The sequence below is a fragment of the Vanessa atalanta genome, chromosome 14 (assembly GCF_905147765.1).
Source record: "Vanessa atalanta chromosome 14, ilVanAtal1.2, whole genome shotgun sequence".
NCBI classification, from domain to species: domain Eukaryota; kingdom Metazoa; phylum Arthropoda; class Insecta; order Lepidoptera; family Nymphalidae; genus Vanessa; species Vanessa atalanta.
Window position 1 is genome coordinate 8,323,202 of NC_061884.1, and position 23,825 is coordinate 8,347,026.

General features: G+C 31.9%; 1 protein-coding gene across 10 annotated transcripts in view; it reads right to left on the reverse strand.

Annotated features, from left to right (window-relative positions):
- LOC125068609 (spectrin beta chain) overlaps positions 1–23,825 on the reverse strand; it is a 50,790-nt gene that overhangs the window by 20,965 nt on the left and 6,000 nt on the right. For 9 of the 10 annotated variants that reach the window (XR_007119785.1, XM_047677823.1, XM_047677825.1 and 6 more), the window contains exons 2-5: positions 4,067–4,240; positions 1,417–1,568; positions 572–745; positions 15–303 (exon numbers count right to left, since the gene is read on the reverse strand). Coding sequence is in view for 9 of the 10 variants with exons in the window: in XM_047677823.1 (XP_047533779.1) it covers positions 15–303; positions 572–745; positions 1,417–1,568; positions 4,067–4,202 (751 nt within the window). In the remaining variant the exon portion in view is untranslated. Of the gene's footprint in view, positions 1–14; positions 304–571; positions 746–1,416; positions 1,569–2,352; positions 2,468–4,066; positions 4,241–23,825 lie in introns of those variants that run through there. The other variant, XM_047677822.1, reaches the window with a different exon arrangement.

The following is a 23,825-nucleotide window of genomic DNA, read 5'->3' on the forward strand; positions in this document are numbered from 1 at the left end:
GCATCTCAACTAACCTTCAGCATCCAACAATTTGGTAAGACCGAGTTTCTCCTCGGCCACATTGAAAGCATTGTTTAGATTATGAATATGATTGCTTCTGTGTAATTTCTCAAACTGTATGAGATCCGGTCTATGTTTATGTATGATGGCGTTGAACGCCAACCCGTCGCGCCAGGATGTCGTGAAGTTGCGTACATTCACGTTGTTGTAGCCGGCAGTTTTCATTTGACACCACAATAGCAATGCGTCCTTAGCGGACTTTGTCTCTTTATTATCTGTTTCTTCAATAGTAATATCTTGAATCTGAAATGATAGAAGTAAATGAAAACTCATATCATAATGTCATATCTCATTACATAATGAGATTTATTAACACAAAATATTTAATACAAATAATATAAATAAGGAGTAGATTTTAGATTGAAGTATTTTACAAATCAAATTAAGTCTAAAACTACTTTTTTATAAATAACTTAACTATCATATTTAGTCCCGCGCTCCGCCGTAACTTCACCGTTATGGGATGTAGATTCAAAAGTTTACATTCGATAAATCCACAATATCAACAAACCTGGAAACGGAGGATGATAGTCCAGATGAGACCCAGGTTGAGTCTGGCGTTACCGTCGACGATATCATGCGAGCCCATGTTCTCGAGATGCACGCGTTGCTCGCGCAGGAATTGTAAGGCTTTGTCAACGTTCTCGAGGCAATGTATACGCATTTTGCCTTTTGTTGGTCGAGGCTGTAAAGAAATAAGTCGTGGTCTGTTACACAATATTAATTACATTGTTTATCTCTGCATAGATATGTATAATAAATGTTCCTCGAAACCACATGAAAATGTAATTACATTATTCTACACCGATTTGACTTTAGTATTCTCAACTGGCTTATTATTATATTATAAGGCATTAGTGCTTGGCGTTATTCTAATTGACCAGTGATTACTCATTAGTGAAACTACAAGAGCGATGAGAGTAAAACTTCATCGTTTATTATGTGTGCAATGTACGTAAAGTTTTTGACAAACATTCCTGACGCAGAAATGTATATGTTGAATCCCACGCGCTTTCAATTTCCTCAAATAAATGGGTTGTATAAAAGCAAATACACTGGCTATTGTCGGATAAGATCCTGATATTATTTGAGTATAGAATATGGATAACCATTATTTGTTAGTGCAGATAAGTAAGTAAATATGTCGGGGCGTCACGGAAGCATGCGAAAGCAACCCCGTGACGCCCCCCGAAGAGACGGAGAGGGTCCCGCTGGTTTTTTAGTGGCAATTCCGGTGTACTAGGGCGCACTAGGCGTCCTGGACACCGGCGTCTCCCACATACCCACTTCCCACTTCACTTCATGTAGGGGAAATGTGTAGCAGTAAAAAGGAAAATCACTACTTAATATACTAACCAATCTCTCTCCGGAAAGTACTTCCAGCAGCTTGATAAGCATCTTGCCGTCTCTCATGTCCACGTTAAGATCATTGATGCGGCACCCCACACGCACCAGGTGTGAATTCACCCATTTTTGGAAAGTTTTCTTTTGTACACTTTCTCGTTCGTCTGAAATAATAAAATATTTTATAATAAATTACACGTCTATTTCATAATTGCACGGAGTTTGATACATTTCAAGATAACATTTTATTTTTTAGTACAATTAACTTTGTCGAGAATACATTAAGATTATCACTTTCGTTTCAAATTAAAATTTACGCCAGTGATTTGATAAAAACTACAAGACCTTCGATGTTGAAATAGAAATATACATAATAGACGATCATTTCATATGTACGGACAAGTATTAAGAAAACAATGATTGTTAACACATAAGCCGCCAGTGGGGGCGACCGGGGCGAGGCACCCGCCGCGACTTGGTCCTGGACCGTCCGCCCTCGTGAGGCTGATCCATTGCAATAAGTCATAGTGCTTAGATATCGGCATCAGTAAATAATACAGGTAACACGAGAAGCAGATCGTATTGCCATACGCTTTAGAGCGGAAACCGAGGTTATTCAAAAGTGCGTCAATACTCTAATTTGTGAAAGTCGATATTATTAGATTATATAAATTAATTTAACGCAGATTACGTAATATTTTTTTCTTATATTAACACATAACATTAAATTCAAATCTGTTAAATAACTCATTTTAGCAAAACAATAGTCAATAATTTTAACTGGATTTATTACATAAAATTTAATAGTAATTATTTTCCTTATGATTGCCGCTAACACACACACAAAATACACTTGACGAATTAAACGCGAACATAATTCTTAATTTAAAAAAAATAAGAAAAAAGTCACTGCACTACCCTTTGCAACTACGATCACATGTTACCAACCTCTGAGCTCGCACACAACTTTGTCGTAGTAAAGTTCCAAGCCGGGCACTTCAATATCGACTCCACGTCTTATGAGATCATAACACTCCGTCGATGTCATATCAGCAACACCGATTGACTGAGGCGTTCGACGAAAGAACGGGAAGAATTAGAGCGACAAAATTCAACTGGTCACTGGACAAGGATATTCGATACGCACGTTCCAGATGTCGACAACACTCGGTTAGGTTTAATGAACTAATCTTGTTCTGAATATTATTTTATTTCACGATTTAAATTCACGTCTTTAAATTTGAATACACTTTTGATTCCTCGTTACAAATTATATCGAAGTATCATGGTATAAGTCGGTTAGTCACAGACATTTCATCGTGATCACTAGTCGATGTTATACACCAAATGTATCTACGCTATGACCGTATCAGATAACTGTATGAGTTACAGATAAAACTACTGAATAGTTCGAGTTTTGAAGATGAAACTATTTACGAATGATGTGCCAATTGTTAATAATCCCTTCATTGTAGGGAAAACGGAAACCGTGGTTATTGCAATGTCATGATAAGCATGTATAGGCGAGTATAATTATAATTCAACGTCGTTTTCCCATTATCATGTATAACAAATATATTTTAACGTCATGTACTCCGTAACTCGGTCTGATTTCTTTAAGCCTTCGACAAATCATACCTTAAATAATCATATTTTAATGTACTTCATCAAACAAACTAAAGTATATGCTCAAGCGTTTTATCGTTTACCTACATTACTGGGTCCGAATTATTATCGGCTATATAGATGTTCTTATCGCTGAGGATACCTATCGTTACACTTACTTATAAGTTGAGCGCAGAACTATAAATTATAAACATTATTATAACTGCTACATATTCATTAATTTAGGTTAATGTTACATAATATTATGATACAAAATAGAAATGTATTGAACGTTTATCCCAAAGGTTCACGACCGGTCACAATAGAATTAGTGTGGCACGCCAAATCTCAGACAAAGATCTAACTTTAGTTCATTCTATTTTTCGAGCTAGTTGGAATTTAGAATTGTTTTTAGTGACTCGACAAAAGTGTTAAATCACATAGAACCCAATTTGTATCAGTATTCATTAAATAAAAAATAATTGAAACCGATTTTTTTTTGCTGATGTTTAGCGGCAAACTAAAAACTAGTTACGTACCTACTGAGAACGTGATTTAAAAATTATTTTAGTATCATACGAAATTATTTCAGTAGTATACGATGAGTCGTTCACTAGCAAAGTGCAAAAATAATAATAAACATAAAAAGGCGGTTTGTTGGAGTTTGTAACAAAAAGCTCATTTTTTGTGTGAATTTTACAACAAGCCTCACGCAAAGATTAGTAACCAGATCCAGTTTTTTTTTAAAACAAATTCGTGTTATGTCACTTCTGTTTTTTATGTATCTGTATTTATGGCAACACAACGATTTAATGTACCTAAATTGTCTGTGGGTGCATCATACATGTAAACTATATTTGCCGAACAAACGCCGAACTTCATGAATAAATTATACAATATTAACAGCATATTTAAGTAAATATCTTTTCATCTTTATTTTTGTGGTTTTGCGATGTTTTTATAATTAATTCTAAATTATGTTAAATTCCGGTGGCGGTACGCTTCAAATTGCTTGAAAAAATATTAAGGATTATTTAAATGAGAAATGTGTTTTTACCTGCAAGCGCTTTGATGCGCGATCGTTCGAAAAGCCTTGAGGAGGAGTTGCCGCCATCGTACTCGATCTCGTCGATGATCTCCTGGCCGTGGCCGATGGACGGGTCCCAACGGGACACCGAGATGTCGGTCGTCATCGCGACCTACTGCACCTCACCGCGCCACGCTCAAATATCTAGAAAGAAAAATATTCGTGTTAAATTCTCCTATTTTATTTTACAAGCTCTTGAGAAATTTTACTTATAAATAAAACGATCAGTCTCCTTCGTATATATTATTAAATAATCTCTGTTAATTTGGACAGTTAATTAGAGCAAAACATTTTTTCCAGTAATAATATATATAATTTGATTTGAAATACTTTTTTTTAAATGCACTCATAATCATTACATAAAGTTATCAGATTGACGCAGATAACGTATTAATGTTTGTAACCAGAACATTAAGACTAAAATTGATTTTTTTGTGGTTTCAATTTAAAAAAATTTCGTCACAAATCACTGTCTTAAGGAAAAAAATGAATTTGTGCATTTCATAACAGACAGATAATTTTTTTTAAACTGTTTAAATGAACTCATTGTCAACAAATATTGATTACAAAACAGATTTCACCTTGAATACGTTGCTTAAGTATTAACAAACGCGTTAAAGAAACAAAACACATGTGTAGTTACGGTGTTAATGCTTTTAGTTTACAAAATTAACGGTAAACTAGATTTACTTCACAAATTATTTTCGTATGTATTACATGTTTATTTTCACAATGTACTCCGGTCCCGTCGAGTTGCATTGTACTAGAAAATTTTATTATTTACCGTGACGTCATTAAACGATAAGATTAGATATCCATTCTAGAGCGCTATCGACACGCCTAATCGGATTCCTTTTGAGTTTACTTTATGTAATGTAATAAAAAATAAGTAAGTATGAAATCCAATTATATGTTCATAAAATGTCTTAAATTAGCGACTCGTCTATTTTACAATGTTATACGCCAATACTTGGTAATTTACGTAATTTATACGCAAATACTCGTTCTATATAAATCAAATTCAAGGAAACTTAGAAAACAAAAATTATATATTTTTTTCCGTTTTTTTTTAATTCTTCTACATCGTTATTTTGTTTTAGTTTTTATTATTAAAAACGTGATTATAATAATGTAAACTTATAAATTGTATGATTTCAATTAAAGATCGAAAATACTAAATTCGGACAAATCACAAACAACAATAAAACAATGACATCTTTGTTATATAAATCAATGTACTGCGACTATGGCGAAACGAAATCCTTATAAATTACCTATACATACATATAAGTATACACACACGTTACATTCGGCTAGTCTTTTCAACATTGAATTAATTTAGAAAGACTGAGTTAATTGATGGTGAGTCTACCAACTGCCCTCAATAGACTCGGCCTCTCAGCGCCTGAGCTCATACGTGCAAACTGTTTTAATTCTAGTTTCGTCATAATACGCATTATTGATATTGTTATTGTATATCAAACTATTTCATCGTGCTCGAATTATTTTAGCCAACTGATAAGCTTTTTTTGCACAATAGAATCTCCTCCGATTAGTGTCTTTGGTGTATTATTTCAATTTTTTTAATTACATTAAATTCTATGTGACTTTATATTTTTATTTCCTGGTAGAATGACAATCAAATCAAATCAAATCAAAATATACTTTATTCAAGTAGGCTTTTATAAGCACTTTTGAATCGTCATTTAACAAACTATTTAAAGTAAAGCTACCACCGGGTCCGGAACTGGCAAGAAACTCAGTAGTTACTCTTTTTCAATATCTAATTTATAAAACTGTCTGTAGTAAAGTAACTTTTTAAATTTTCAAGGGAAAAGCAATCTTTTACCAGCAGTAATTTCATCAAACATAAAATGATAAATGTAAATACATAAGTGTCGACAGCTGGGCAAAGCAATTCTCTATTTTTTAAGATCTGTTTTTCCAAACTATCAAGCCTATACGTGGCATGTCAGTCAATAGCATAGTACTTAGATGTAGTAACCGAGAGTCAATTTAGAGTAATAAAAAAATATCGATAACGCATTCATTTAAGAACATTAAAAGATTTTTATTATTTTAGATTGACAAGACATTTGGAACACAATGACGGTTGGACAATGTTTAAACTTGAGGAGCGGTGATTATCATAAAGGCATTGTATTGATTGTTAGCGATCATTTCAAAAGCTGTTCTGAATAGTGAACGGCATACAAACTTCAGACATATACCAGCAAACAGTTTGTTCTTTTTTATGACATAAAATAAAGGCGTCTGACCACACGTCCTTGAATAAGAGGTCAAAGGTATAGTATTACGAATACGTAGAACTAGATAATACCGTATATCCTAAGCGTGACGCTACATATGTTATATAAACCAAGACCGTATTAGGAATCCCAACTTAATTGCCAGTAGTTATATATGTATTTCCCTCGTTCAGACTGTAAGATATACAATTTGTCATAGTAAATAATATTTACAGCGTTCGAAAATTTTACTTGAGGTTCCTGTCAAATTATTTACTCATAACCTCACTTTCAATATCATTTCACGTCTGTATGTACGTCACAAAGCTTAAAGTGCTCTGTTAATAAAAATTGAATAATAAAAATAATATATTTAGGTACCCGGAGCAAATAAGTACGTTATGTACTTATTCCAAGTAACTTTAAAATTAAGATTGTATAAAAGGTTCAAGCAAACTTCAGAACCAACTGACAGGCGTAAATAATAAAGGACAATGAACAATAAAAAGTTGTCTCGTGAGAAATCGACAATATCTAAGACACGCCAGTGTATTTCATGTTAATATTACATCACTATACACTTTACACAATCCACGCGTCAGGAAAAATTATCGCTTAAAACTCTTTTAAACATAAGCTTTTATATTACGTTGACAAGAATATAAAAAAAATTAAACTAAGGATATACCGCTATAAGACTTTTCTTAATATAGTCGCTAATCATTGACTATATTTTTAAACGATTTGTTTGCAATAGTTATTAAAATGTGTTTTTTGCTGTGTTTTTTTGTCTTCGAATCTAAACCTTAATTTAACTCTACACAATGACGTTATACTATAATATTAGTCATTTTTAATACTCATTATCTTAAAACCGGTTTCTTGTCTAGCTCACTTTGCTATGGAGATACAAATCTATAAATAATAATGAATCTTTGGAATGAATCATTTTATCGTTATTAATGTCAATAAAATCGACATATTATATAACTTGTTTGGTATTTCATAAGAAAAAATATATTCATTTATCGTTAAGTCTACTTGAATTTTATAATATAAAACTAATTGATATTGTACCTACACCATAAATATGTATTACAAATAATCTCCACTAGATTCAAGGTTTCTGGAAGAGATCTCTTGTTAGAGATAAGTTATCCCTTTGTACACATTTTTCATTTATATAATTTTCTGTATACTCTGTTGGTACATAAATAAATAAATAAAAAATATAATCATTTTTATAGACTTTATAAAAGCCAATGTAAGTGATGCACTGACACGAACATAAAGTTATACTAGTTAATAAACTATTAAGTCATTTGTCTTCGTTTCAAGGAACTAATGTTTGACAAAGCGAGCGTAGCCAATAGACAAGCGAGGACGTTGACCCGCGGGAGGCAGACATGGCGGCGGTACACCATAGGCTACAATAAAAAGCCACCATGTAGGCGTAGTGCGTGCCCTTCGGCCATTTCATGTATACAGATATCCTTAAAGCCACATGACCGAGTAGTGATAAAAAAAAAACACAAAGTTTAGAGTTAACATTAAATTTAATTATAAATTACAAGATGCTTCAGAGCTATGCATGTAATATTGAACATTCATACGAATTTAACACTTGATAATTTACACTTTAAAAGCTTAAATTTATACTCGTTATCCACTATCATCCTTCCAATAACTATTTTTACAATTATACAATGTTCAAAGACTAAGCAATGAACAAGTAAGTTTCGGAGGCATAAAATTTCGGACAGGACACCACATAAATATTTATTTATGAAAAAATGTAATGCTTGTATTCGTTCAATCAAAGCAACTGGTTCACCTTAACATAATCACATAGAAATCAGTTTTCTTAAGAAATTTTCTTCAAATATAACCTAACACGAATAAACGAAGTAAACATCAATGATGTTTACCGCAGTCGTTAAACACTCGAGGCCTTTCAGTTACCGTAACTTCCCCCATACTTATCGCATCAACCGAACCACTAGACGTCATGCAATCAAGGAGGGGACAAAATATAGTTTCCTCTGTCGCTAATCGCTATGCCGCATACACGACAGGTAAAAATATGTAAGCGATTTTAATAACCAATGCTTATGATGGTAAAGTTTAAAATTGTATAAATATTTATTATCTCATGGCAACTACTTGGAAGTCTACGGTGTATTCCGGTAAGGAAAACGGATATCCCGTCTGCAACGTAGAAATAGTTCAGCAACATGACTTTACTCACAGGTTTATTATACAGGTGGGTTTAATCAATAGAATATCATTTCTTTTTATTTTATTATAACAAAGTATAACCTCTGTCTATTTTCTAGTTAATCCATATCTTTCTATTCATTCGTGGGGGGTCATTAGCGAAACTACAACCACCCCTTACCCCCTTAAGTAAAACCCTTTTTTATGTACTGCAAACTACAAATATACTAACAGACGTAATTGAAATCATAATCAAAATATTATTAAAATCGATATCACATATGAGTTAAGGGAGACTAATAACAATAATTTAGTTGCGTTGATTAGAAAAGTCAATTTTAATTATGTGAAAAAACAATATGACACAGTTCTGAAACCATAATCGAAGTATATGTAGGTAGCTCATTCATTTTATTGCCCGAGTCAACGCAATATTTCCTGTTGTCTAAAATAACTTATGAGGTCAGTTGTATTGGCATCTTCACTTCTATTTATAGATAGCAAATTTAACGCAGGCTGTTAACTTGTTTTATATGCATCTTAGTATTATTAGATCCTTATTAATATCACGTAAAGGTTTAATTTTGTGTGTGGTTGGAAATAAAGACATTAATATAACTTTGCGTAACAAAAAAAATGTATTTTACACTCATAAAACGTTCTAAAAGCTAAAATAATAATAAAAGCAAAATATTGTCATAATTACGTACATAGATAATATGAATAGGAAATGTTAATGATGGCCGAGCGACTCGTACTCACGCACATCTCTCTGCTTACTAACCATTTCAAAAACAATAACGCGTCATTACTATGTGCATTTTGTACCGTTCATTCAAAACCGCGGGAAGCTATGCGATTTTAATCACGGTACCCTATTAACAAGTCATACCCTTATTACGGTCCTTACTGCTTTGTGTTAAAGTGTATTTTTAATAAACAATATAGACTAACTGTTCCTGCGGATGCAGAGCCTAGTTATTTACGGTTCGTCACAGTACGCCGCGTGCCTGCCACTAACAGCCTTACCGCTTCTGCATTTTAACCGCACTCCGATCTTTGTTTTGTTTGTTTTTGTAATCAACCTTCGACTTTTATTCCTATTCTATGGCCGAGCTCGAAAGATATTGTACAATGTCTGTCATCGGTTTCTCATTAGTTGTACATTGATAAAAATAAAACATTTTTTCTAAATTAAAAAAAAAATTGAAAACGTGAAACTTATTGAGAGGATCACATGCACGAAAACACATGTTAAAAACGAAAGTCAGACACGCAAAGCAAATTTCGAAATACAAATTATTAAAATTTTAACACATTCGCGAAATATTCCCCCAAAATTATTCCCACGTTAATAAAATATTCGTAAAGTGATTAAATGAAGTAAAGCGAAGCACGATTTCCAGATACCAACGAATGTTGACATCAGCACGCGCTAAATATAGTCATTAGCTCCCACTAGTGAAGTTCTACTTGACTATTAACGGATCTTGATAATAAAATAAAACCATAATCAAATTAAATTTAGACATAATTAAAAATTATAAAAATGAACCATTAAAAATATAAATCTAACATAAGACGTTTTATTAAAACTAGCAAATAAAGTATTTTTAAAGAACTCTAGACTAGATCTAGAGAATTAAATGTATCATGAGACTTATTTATCGTGTTAGCAAGTAGCTCAGAAGTTTTGTAGAACATTGTGAAAAATAGCAAAGTTTACGCCAATTCCTAAACAGATATTGTACACTATGTCAGACTAGCATTTACGATACGAATGTACAAACCATACAATATAAGTAGCAAAGGTCTAAACAATCTAACCGAGGTTGGAACGAATTAGCGGACGAACTAACAGGTACTTCCCATGTTGGTTGCGGAGCACGGACGAATCCATTAACCCAAATATAGATCGCGCCCGAGCCTTGCCCGTCGACTACCACAAACTTACATCGTATCTCTTTAAAATAACTCGAGCTCAAAATCTTATTTTATTTATACAGGTACTAAAAAGAAAGCAATTTTGAATACCGGATTGTTTGTCACCAGCACTTCAAATGGAAAAAAGAAACTGTTATCAATCAATTCCATTATTTGATCCACAGACGCAAACATTGGTGTCGATTCTTTAAATAAACTTATTTAACCGGAGTTAAAATACTATCTCTTTCTTGTGTGTGATGTTAGTAAAAGATAGAGAGTCATTTTAATCCATTTGTATAAGTTTACTTTAGACATAGTGTACAACGGAATCAACAGTATGTACGACCAAAGACTATTATGCAAAGTAAAACATTTATTCTAATGACTATTGGTGTTCCTTTATATTTACTTTTTAATCTTGGAAAATAATCAAAGTGCTAATTTTATAGAATAAGTATATTTTAGTTTTTAATAAATTCATGAGGTACAATCGAAAATGTTCATACAAATCTCCGACATAAATAGCTGATGCTTGTTCAAATATACACAAACGGAACGTGACGATCGAAAACGTGATGCTTCACAGAAACAAAGGGGATATCCGGTCAACATTGCCACCTCCAAATAGAAATCTTTCGTTACAACTTTCTTAAAAAAATAATAATATAATATAAAACCTTTATATAGGCTATTAATTAAACAAAGAATTAGAGTCAATTGATTTTATAAATATTTTTATTGTATTATTTTATCAAATTTAAAAATGTAGTCATAAATGAGCAATTTCTTTATTGTTTTTACACGTGATAATACTTTCTATTGGCACTTATCAAACGGATCTATTTCCCGATTTATTTTGGTTGATGATTTTCACGTATAAACCCGACGATTTTATTTTTAAATTCGCGTAGGTACTTTGCTCTCGATGAGATTGGATGAAAAGAGGCCAATTACTCTTTCTTTGTTTATGGTTTTAATAATAATTGAGTCATGTTATTTAAATAAAAATAACCTTGAAAGTATTATTTGTTTGAATACCATCATCATCATTAGCTTGCATTTATTTTGTTTATTTGTGATCAGCGCAATATATCACATAACACTGCAGGAAAATGGATTTGGCAGGCTTTATACGGAGAAACGCTCCCTAACCCTCCCCAGAATGTTCGTGCTATTCGGTTGGTTTAACCAAACGGGTGGTTGAGTCATTTAAATACTCAATAGTATTGATACGATTTGTAAACTTCGGTGATCTGCTTCTTCATAATATTATATTGAACGATAAATATTGTATTACATGAAAATTCTCTGCAGTCTATAAAGCTAAAAAATTTACAATTGCTTTGGTCAAATTAATTCAGATGAATTATATAGTAAATGTTCCATTTAAGTCACATTTATATATTTTTATAAAAGAAGATCGCCATGTCAGTCATTATAATAGATCAGTCGTCATTATTATGGCTGCAGTCTCATACCGGGCGGGTGAGATAGAAGTCAATGAGACCGTACGTGGGTGTCGGCACTGAACTCTACTCGGCAGGATGAATTTCATTAGTTGCCAACTACATACCTTGCGTTAGTTTATATCAGTGGCGCTTGGCATTTGAAATCGTTTCCTAGACCTTTTCATTTCTTTGGTTTTTAACGTAATATTAACTTTAGAGATTTAAAAATATTAGACGTAGTATTCAAAACTATAAAACATTTTATGTTTCCCATACTACACTTTTACCTGCTTTTATTTCTGTTATTACTTTACGAACTATTCGTGCAGAACGAATCATCCTCACTTCTAAGAAAATCGTGCTTACAATTGAAGCGTGAATGTGTAAAAGAGCTAGTTTCATGTTGGCAGCCACATCAAAGGTTTTTATAAGATTATATAATACCTTTGTAATTGATCGCATGTTTCTCCCAAAGGGCAGAGATCTGCAGGTTTGTTTAGTACGCTGATGTTATTGGTATGACATAAGCGCGGTGACGTCAGCGGGCGTTGTCGGCTCTCCGCAATGTGGCGAAGGCCGGCTGTGTTTGTCGTTTGAGCGTCTGACCGGTTTTATATCGACACATGCACTACGTTAAACGATCCCGACTTGCATGTTATGTATTATTATGCTAATCATTATATGCTGAATCGTATATCTCTACTTTTCTGTGTAACTGATCAAAATAGAACCCTTTTTTATGAAAAACAACTTCCTGATATTCTCAAGCAATGTAAAAATTATAACGGTTATGTATAGAAGTTGTATATTATAATACTCTCGATTACTATCTAGACTAATCCATAATAGTATGCCGGCAATGTAACATCAGTGACAAAAGTCGTTATTTTCTTAAAGCAGAAATTGTTATTAATCGCATTGAAATCAAGTTTAATGCATCGAGTAATGACCACGCCCTATGAAGAACGCTTCGCGTCTGTAGTGCGATGACGCTATCCGTATATTTAGGTCAATATAACTCGTTCATTAATATCATAGAACAAAAGTTTGTTCAACTATAAGACCTCACGCATGTGTTCTATTATAGAAATTACACAATGTACACATAATATTTTCTGAAACGTGTTTGTAAAAAATTTTTAAATAACCCGAAGGAAGCCGAGTATTAACGAGACTCATTCGATTCAATATGTTATCAATTGGAAACTGTGGTCGTGGTTATCTGTCGAGTATCGGATTACAAATAACAATAGATATAATATTGTGATTGTGACTATTATATTTACATTGTTATTGTTCACTTTAACACTAGTGTAGTTATGAAGTATCGTAATATGTATTCGCTTTTTATGAGTCGTTGATTCGTTCGATTTTAGTAACGTAAAAATGCAATATAGTAAATAACACACATATGACTATAAGATGAAAAATATAACAAAAAAAAACATTTCTAGTTTGCTGAGAAAAGCCGGCAGATGTTATACTAACTCTGTATACCTATATACCAATAGTCATGGTACTGAAGTTTATTTGCTGCAGAGACATTTAGCGGTGAGTTACAAAAAATTGGGTAGAATAATAAAACTCCTCAGTGAAAAAATACACTTTTTTTTCTTTCGTCGTTATCGGTCAAACGCTGTCGAAGAATATTAATCTCAATCAGATATCCATTTTTGTATACATATAAGATCAAGGAATCAAATTGTCTATCCAAATATGTCTGAAAGTCTATATGATAATATAGACTATAAACATAAACGGTCTTCCTTATGCAAGATGTTTAGCGAGTGTTTAGTTAAACACTGATATATATCTTACAAACATAATTAATTAAACAACCGGAAGAAAGGAGACAAATTATTTTTTATCGAATCAATCCCAAACAATATCTAAAGGTATTAGCTAGCTAGCTAGCGTTATAGCATTTCGTATTAAACTTAAAAACGAGACAGCGCAAAAGAATTGGAGTTTTTGGTTACACTAACCAAACAACGGCTAATGGCCGGACGTGATGAAAGTTGTAAGGGTTCGTAATAAGTAAGAAACCTTATAATCATCGAACCATTAAATTTATGGGGACTAAAACTGAACGAAAGATACTAAGACATTGCAAGCGTTCGTGTATTAGCACAATATGAATTATTTACAAGGCGAAGAATTTCTCCGCAATACTAATTCATACACTGCTTTTCGAAATGTTTTAACCATTATGAATCACTGCTTCCTTCGTCAAACTTATTTTAAAATAAAGTATAACTCACGCTGCTATTAAATACAGTATGTGTTTCGTGTTTACATTTTAACATATTTCACAATTCATATTAACAAAACTTTGGAGTGATATTTTGGGAGTGATGAGAGATTGAAGTTTATCTTATACCTATTAGACTCCAATTTATATATAATGTAAACGTAAAGTTTGTATGTTAGTTATACCTTAACTCACGTACATAGTGACAGATACGACTGAACAGCTTTCAACGAAAAGTAAGATGATTATATCTTATAATAGAATATGTGACGTATATTTTATTCTCTTGACGATTTTCAGCTATTGCAGTCAAATTCAAAGACTTATCTATCTGCCCAGGAGAAATTACATTAAACAAGTGTGTGCACAAATATTAGTGCACTCTTTATTCAATAACCCTCACAATCCAACGGGATGGTAATCCGCCACTACCAAAGACAGTTCAGACGATACTTTTATCACGAAGATGCATTGCCAACTCCCAAACTCCGGGCTACAACTGAGAATTTCTTAAAAAAATGACTCCATTGACTCTAACCTGAACTTGAAAATAGCATGTCGATATATGTAGCCTTATAAATAACTACTAGGCAAACGAAGCCGTTTTAACATTTTCTAATTAAGATTGTCAAAGACAAAGTCCAAAAAATGTAATTGATAGCGTTCAGAGAGGAATTTACGTCACTTGTCAATTGGTTAGACAATTACCGTACATTTACATAATCAATTGCCACCGTTCTTTGTTCCCAGGACAATACATTTTTCCTGTTTTTTTAAGGTAAGTTAATGAAAACGTCCGGATTCTTCACAGCATCCTGGAATTTTGGGGTTTGAAAATTTGTGCTTTTAACTGAAAATATATACCAATGTCAAATCATATAACTGGTTGCTTTGCAAATAAAATATACAACAGTTGTGATTAATATCAATAAGTTTAACGTTGCTTAATTAAACCTTCTTTTTAAAAATATATAGACTAATACAATCATTTGTTTAATCAATTACGGGCTGAACATGGCAACCTTCAAAAATGAACATCATTGCTGTATTTCGTCAAACAAACGTTCGACCTTGGATGAATACATCCAACATTGATTTCGTATAATAAAACTGCGGGATCCATCAAATAAATAAGCTTAAAGATATTTAATATAACCAAAATAACTTACTTTATTAAAATTATTATTGTTTTAAATAGATTGTTTATATGTGTGAAAAAATATGATTAGATTATCCACATCGACCAATAAAATAAATAATTAAAATTAAACAGGTCATGTCCGTTACATGCATTATCAGTCATACTTAAAGTTAAACCATCAGCAAAAAATGTTTTTGTACCATTAAACTAGATCCGTGAAGTGGAACTTGCAAGTGGAAAAGTGCAAATTGCAAGGTTTGTCCCTTAACAAAAGCTGATGTATACAACTAATAAAAAAGTTCTAGAAAATTCGATTCCAAACGTATCCCTTAAGACTGAAATATCGGTCAATTAGAAATTCTCAATGTGTGCTTTTTATTAACACACCTATAGACTCAAATGGGTCAAGCATAACTGTAAGCGTTTCTCAGTAAAGCAAAAAGAAGTGTTTGTGTGTGTTAAATAAAGCGCAAGGTTTGAATGTATGCATTTTAACTTTGACCTCGCTGGCATATTACTTGTAATGAAGCGAATATGTGCCAATAAACACTTACAAAGACAGTAAAGTTGAAGGCTGAAAGATCTTTATTGTTTGAAGTGGCACTTCATGATCGAGAGTTTTATACTAAACTTTCATCAACGTATTATATGACATGACATACTGCCACGTAAAAATATGACGTGTATAATCATCTAATGAAGCTAATTTAATTGATACTTTGTCGAACAAATTAGAAGCTTATGTGATTATGTGTACGTATGTCACATTCTAATTAGATGAAAGCTTGTGACGACTAAAGCCTAAAAGGATCACCACTCGCTTACATTCTGTTTGTCCTTATGTCACGGAAACATGAACTGCTTTGATCATTTCATAAAGGGAACATAATTAAATTGAATCTATTTTTAGGCCTACAAAGGGCCGTAAGAGTGTTTTCACTTCACTTGAGCACATCAAACATTCTATATTTTTGAGATATTTTGCATTTATTACTGGTTCTGCCATGGCGATATTTTTAACTTTACACAAGCTCAATTATGATCAATATTTGCTCCTTACAATTCATATAATACACGATACTGATATCTTACAATTTTACTATGAAGAATATATATCAGTTTATATCTATCACACTATAAACTATACAGTTTATAATGTGATAGATATATCTTATTTAGCTAAGCCTAACAAATCTTGATGATTTACTGAACAACAAAAAAACATACGCGTCGAAAATAAAACCTTGTAGACTACCCTTAAAATAAGGTACAGAACACATTTCCAAAAAAAATGTTAAGTCAAATATAGCGACCATGTTATGACATGATTATTTTTAACAAAACAATATAGCACTAGCAAGGTTATTATAACCAGATTCTGAATAAAAAAATCCAACAAGCGAAAATCTAACCAAGGTACAATAATCACACGTCCATGACGACTAAATATCTTTAATCCATTACATCATAGTTCATTCATGAGATGATATCACAGTTACTAGCATGGGAGGATGACCGTAAGACGGCTTGATTGTCACAAATTGCTGACCAACAACCGGCAAATTGTTCTTGTAGATTGAATGCTCTATTCAACGTCCAGATGAATTGAACTCTTGCTTAATTCTTACACTGATGATAATCATACAGCATTTTATTGAAGGTTGTATTTTTTATGTTAAAATTTAGGAGTTATCAATAATTACAATTATTAATTGATCGTGTTCGAATTTATAGGCCAGATTATTATTTCGATATATTAATATGTATTTTTTCTTACATAAATATTATACATTTTACTTTAATTCATTAATATTTTGCCTTTATAGAAAATTGTGGAATTAAGTCGACATGTGGTATTGAAATTTTTATCCTTCAAATTAAGTAACAGAAGGATTCACAATCCAAACGGGTAGCTTTAAATTTAAATACATAATTACTGTACATGGCGATTCACAGTCGATTTTATGATTGTATTTAGTTAAAAATATTTAGATTTTTGATATTAGATTAGCACATAGGTCGTATCTGATGTATATCAATATAGGATATTATGTTAGAGGCGAACGTTCAGAAAGCGGTTGTTACGTGAGCCGGCGAGTGCAAGACGGACTGGCTCAGAGGTCGACGACCCCGGTAGAGGACTCAGGACTCGCAGCTGAATATAAAATGAAATTTTAAAATAATGAATTAAAATTTCAAGATTTACCGCAATATTAATTTCATGAGAATTCTACAAACTGAATAATTATTATTTGACTTTATACAAATAAAGGATGATGTTTTCGAGCAGAACAAAAATACTAGAGACCTCCTTTAAGATTTTCTTTTGAATAATTCAAACGAAATTTAAGAATAAACACGCATAGGAACCTAATAAATGTATTAAAAGAATAACGTTATTAATGGGATAGGTATAACATGTATCTATAACTGAAATAATTAAACTATCAATATACATTTGTCTACTTTCCAAGTACGGAATGAATAGGTACGATGGGTTCGTTCATTCCACAAAAGCTTTATTAGCATTCAATCACCGAGTAACTTCATAACAGTATACAAAATGTACATAATAAAATTCAAGTCGGAAACGGGTTCTGGTACGGAGTAATGGTACTCCACAATGGCACCATTGCAGTAAGAATACTTTAGAAAGTCTCGTACGAACGTTTTGTTAGCGCAATTAACGTTCTGGTTGCTCAAATACTCAGATATGAAAGGGCTTACCAATGCATGTTCTTAGTTTTATTGCGTTAGCATTTTTACATTTATTCTTATGCGTGTAAAACGAAATCATGTATTTATATTATTTATTAAAAATACGACGATGTTAATATTTTTTTTATCAACACAATCTTTGATGAATAAAATAATAACTACGTATATTTTTATTCTTAGGAAATTGCTTTCCTATGACTTTTGAAGTATCGGAAATCACAACTCGGCAACGTTATTACTTTTTTCGCTGCAAACCTCAACTTCGTAATAACAACTATGGAATTATTAACCATGAAATATTTTATTATAATAAAATATTATCAATGTATAATTTAAAACGTAGTAACGTCACGTCTGATAGTTTTATCCCCGCAACTGTCTAGTCCAAACTTATATTTAGACTACCATGTATGAAGCAGATTCCAGAAACCGTAAGAGTGGAATGTGTTTTGTTTATTTAATCGAAAATATTTGAAATATGTACCATTACTTCATATCGAAAACCGATTTATTTTTATATAGTTATGGTTTGGGTGCTATTTTTACAAATTTATTATTTATTAAATATTTTATTAAATATTTATTAGTATAAGAACAAATATTTTTTTCTTGCCTCCCTCGAAAAGTTCGTTTTAAAGTAAGCTTCATCTTAATAAAAAGTAAAATTTAATATTAAGTTGCGCGCACACACCCACTTATTTAGTATCTAAAATATACATATATTTCTATTAAATACATTATTTAAGTAAAAAATATTAAGACCATTATGTAACATTGTCTCAAACAGAGGTCAAAGGGAATCACGATAAATTAGAGCCGAATTTGTTATTGATATGACTCGTCGTCGTATCGTCAGTAATGAGTCTGAACAAACGTATATTGATAATTACAATAGAAAACGTTACAATTTATGAGATAACGTAAACAAGAAACAGGTTTCATTAGAGCTAACAACGAGCCACAGTGATATTGCTACCACGACTTTTATCCCATGAGAACTATTTCATTTCTCGTTTTATATAATATATAATATCATATTTTATCAATACAAGTCATAAATATTATATAGTCTTATATAGTTGGAAAGATTGTATGCTTTATTGAAATTAACAAAGTATATTCATGGGTGAGATAGTCCATTTATTGATTTATAACCTTCACGCTGAGGAACCGAGGAGTAAAATGTATCCAGATCATATTCATAACAAAAAATATTATATAAATAATTCCATTCAAATTTTAGTTTAAAAGCTTTTAGTTGTGCCGACAGGGCACAGATTATTTTGCCAATGTCACGTAGGATGGAGAAGAAACGAAAGAGATTGATCGGTACGGTTGAGGTAACAAACTCAATTAAATTTTGAAGAATAACACAAACAATAAATAATTCAAATTTAATACAAGTGAATTGACGGGACACAACCTGACTATTTTCGTAAATATTAAGATACGTTATAGACAATATAAAACTCTACGGCCGACGAGGGCGGGGTAACGTCAACGTGGGTTAAACCGCACAGTACAACTATATTTTATAAATACTAGAAAGTCTGCTACCATGGCAATACTTATTTTGTTCATATTATTATTATAATTGCACTTAGAATCGGTACGAATTCTATAGGAATTTCAAACGCAAGTTTGCCCGTACTTTGGGTTTTGTTTATTTTACTTTAGGAGTGTAAGTGTTAATTGGGTACGTGATAGTAATAGGTCATCTCCATCCATAGACATTAACACTATTAAGTGTTGCTATTCTATTCTAAAGCAATCAATGTGCGGTCAGCTATAGGAACAAAAAATTTAAGTGTTTGGAGCTTTAGTTGCTTGTCCTTGCCAGTCGATTCTCACTTTGTTTTTGTAATAGACAGATGGACTGTGAACATAAAACAGATAGACAGATGGCAAGTGGGTCACCTGATGGCAATTAGTCACCACCACCCAGTAGACGCAGTAAGATGTTTATTACTTCTTCAATTCCTTACATCACACCAACGCGCCACCAACCTTGGAAGCTGTTATATCAATTGTGCCTATAGTTACACTGGCTCACTCACTCTTCTAACTGAAACACACTAATACTAAGTATTTCTGTTTGACGGTGTTTGGTACTTAGAGACTGATATGTACATAAAATTCGTATATGATAAAACTTACAGCATAATTGAAAATCTATCCTTCTATGTATGGAATGGTTTTCGCTCGTGATTACCTTTTTCTTTTATTTTGGATCTTTATGGCATTAAAATAATAATTAATAATATACATTATATATTTACACGCTGAATAAAAAAAAAACGTATTCATAGATAAGGAAACTGTATGCAGATTTTATGCTGCACTTGTTTACTGCAAACGCGTCGTGCATTTTAAATACTACAGAAGATAGATTGACTTCATAAACATAGCAGATAGTAAAATGCATAATAAAAGTTTGTTTGTGGACTAAATATAACTGGCGCATCGAAGGTCGTCTTACCAGAATTATCATCAAGAAGTGATTAAGTCGTAGTGATAAGAAGCTACATGAAGTAACTCATTACAGGACTGCCTACTTATAAAGAAAATAATATTTATATAAATTATATATTGGGATATTTCCATTATTCTTTTCGAAATTAATTTAAAAGTAAAAAGTAATCTACTTAATATGTATAGTGAGCTCAAGTTATTTAATATCGATATGATATTATATTTTGTATATTTATTATTCATATTTATACCTATATGTATGTAAGACTCAGTATGAACGCTTTAAAGCTTAAATAAGTAATATTTTGGTATAATCACCAGATTTTTAATATATGGCATTTGAAAATTTTAAGGTGGTGGTTTATTTTTTTAAATCTATATGCAATTTACACAAATATTCCGCAGTCAGAGAATTCGTTACTTTTTAAATATCATTTATTTTAAATGGAGGTCAATTTAGATACATTTTCGTAATATTATTTTTTTAAACGAAATTACGTTTATTTTACTTGCATGAAAAAAAAACGACTTAAATGCGGTTTCGCCAGATACATCTGATTTAGGCAATGCAACTGGAACCGGACTTGCAACTATTTCAATATTGTAAAGCCGTTACAGCGTATGAAACTCTTAAACAAACAGTCGCTGAGTTTAATTCGTTCGATGATATCATGTTTTTTTATCACCACGAACGGACTAAGTGTGTCTGAATGTACTTGACACAAAATTAGCAACGTAATAACAACGATTCTTTTCTACACTTGAACTAGAATAACACAAGACTTTATGCATATTTACATATTTTTTTTGTTTACAATATGCATTACATAACTTGAGATATGACTAGAACAAACACATTGCTGGCGTAAGTATTAAATAATTCATATACGTTTTCATTTCAAGATTTTTGTCGCATGTAATTTATCGTTTTAACGATACTTTTTTCTTTTGCGATAAGTATTATGTTTTGGCACAAATCTATTTTTTCCCTATTAAGTAAGGCAGACAAGCAAATGGGAGGTGGCCCCACTTTCAAATTATTTCAACGTCAATGCGCCGACGACCACGCTAGCCTTAACCCGCATTGCTGTTTGACAGTAGAATGACTGGTAGGTGGTAAATGATGGTCTGCAAAAAGCCACCAGCGACTTGGTACGGTATGGCTTTCCTCTTATTTTATATACAAATAAAAAACAACTACAGTTTAGTAAGTAAACGTAGTTAAGACAAATAATTCCATACATAACTTGACTATGTATGTATATTGTAGACCAGCAGCTCTGCGTTCAAATGACATTGGTAGAATACGTCAGTTCAATTTCGTCAATAAGACATAGAAGACTTCTACAATCAGGCGGAACTAATAATGATAATGATTTAATTTACATACCTAAAATCTACGTGATTTGAAACGAACATGGCTGAATTATCATGAAGTAATATGAGATTTGTGTAGGAGATTAAAAGATGCACAAATTGGTGTGACATCATACCGTAACATTGTAGCATAAAAGCCAAAATAAATGCATTGTTGTATGACATCACCAAGGATGACACGGTCTAGTGGGCTTTTGTGATTTTATCAACATTATTATAGCCCTTATTACTTATAACGAGATAATAGGCTGTTGAATAATTTCAAAACTACATTTTAATTGCTATTGTGAATAAAGTTATGAAACGTCCAAGGCGATTTTTTCCTCAAAATGTCATTTACTGATACTCTATTCCAACCATACGAAGAGAAAAGCCAAGTAAAGAACATTTGACAGCAAATTTACGCCATATCATCGAGAGCTTGATTAATCTATGATTTTTACAATGGATTTGCTAGAAAATTGCTTTTTAAACGTAGGCGAAACTGTTATCGAAATTTTGAAAGTGAAATTAAAGCGGATATAAATAGTTAAGTGTCTATTACACTGTTGTATTATAAAATAAAGATATATTAATCATAAACTCTCAGTAGTGCACAACATGGCTGAGTTATTAGCAAATCGCATGAAATAGCTAAATCTAAGTTTTGTTTATCTTTATTCGTACTTCGATTGGAATATGTGTGTTTTGACAAGTTGAGTAAAAACTGATAATAAAAATGGCAAATTTCATTATTAAGATCAAATGTAGAGAATACAAATGATTTATTATTTATTGTAAAATAGGAGTAAATAAAACGATGTATTTTCCTAAACGATGGACTGCTAGCACTGTATAAAAGTTACCATACAGTATTATTGTATATTCACATTTGCTTGGCCATCTCATTTATTTATTTTAGAAAGGCAGACGAGAAAATGGGCCATCTGATTGTAAGTGGTCAACTTCACCCGAAGAAAGAAACATAAACGACTTATTTTACCGCCAAGACGTCGCCACTTACGGGTTCTATATTATGTCCCTTGTTCTTAAAAATAGACTGACCCACTCGCTATTAAATCTGGTCACAGTATTGCTGTTTGATGGTAGAATAATTAGTTAGTGCTAACTACCCTTTCGACCCAATAAAACACCTACAACTAAGTAATACAGATCCTTAATACAGATTGCACAGCAGTCTAGCGAGGAGATCAGTAGTTATCACAAAAAATCGTATTGTTTTTGTACTAAGCATATCATCCAACTCAAAATAAATAAAGTACTCATTGTGTCAAAATCCAAATTTTGCAAACTTGAAACAGTAGAAATAATATTTAGCGACACAAATTACGCGAGAATATTGTCTACTGATTTTCAATAACAAGAGTTAAATAATACTTCAATATAAAAATTGTAGGTAAAATTTAATTTTTCGTATTACATAGATTATTACGGAGACTATAAGCTATAGACGATCTCGATAGCTGTGGAAGATGAACACGCATTCCAAATTGAGATGAACCGAGATGGATATCCGTCTAATATCCGTTGAGAGGAATAAAACTGTTTTACCTTAAACGGAATCTAGCCTTGCTTTCTTATATCGTTAAATATTTATTAATCGTCTAGCATATTTACATTTATTTCTTGAAACACGATAAAGGTGGTTCTTAATTTTATAATATCAATTTGATTATCTACATGTTTGGGTAACCTTTATATATTATTATATTTTGTGTTGCAAAACATCACAAAATAAACCAAAAATTACAGTCAGACTTTTTTCAAATTATAAAGGCATTAAATATTTAAAAAATATATTTTTTTACGTGAAGAACGGATTAAAACAATATGAGCTATGAATGTGTGTGGCCACTTTTATCCAAAGTACATCCATTGTCTATATTCAAAAATCTTAAGTGCACCTTATTACATCATATTAAGAAAAAAT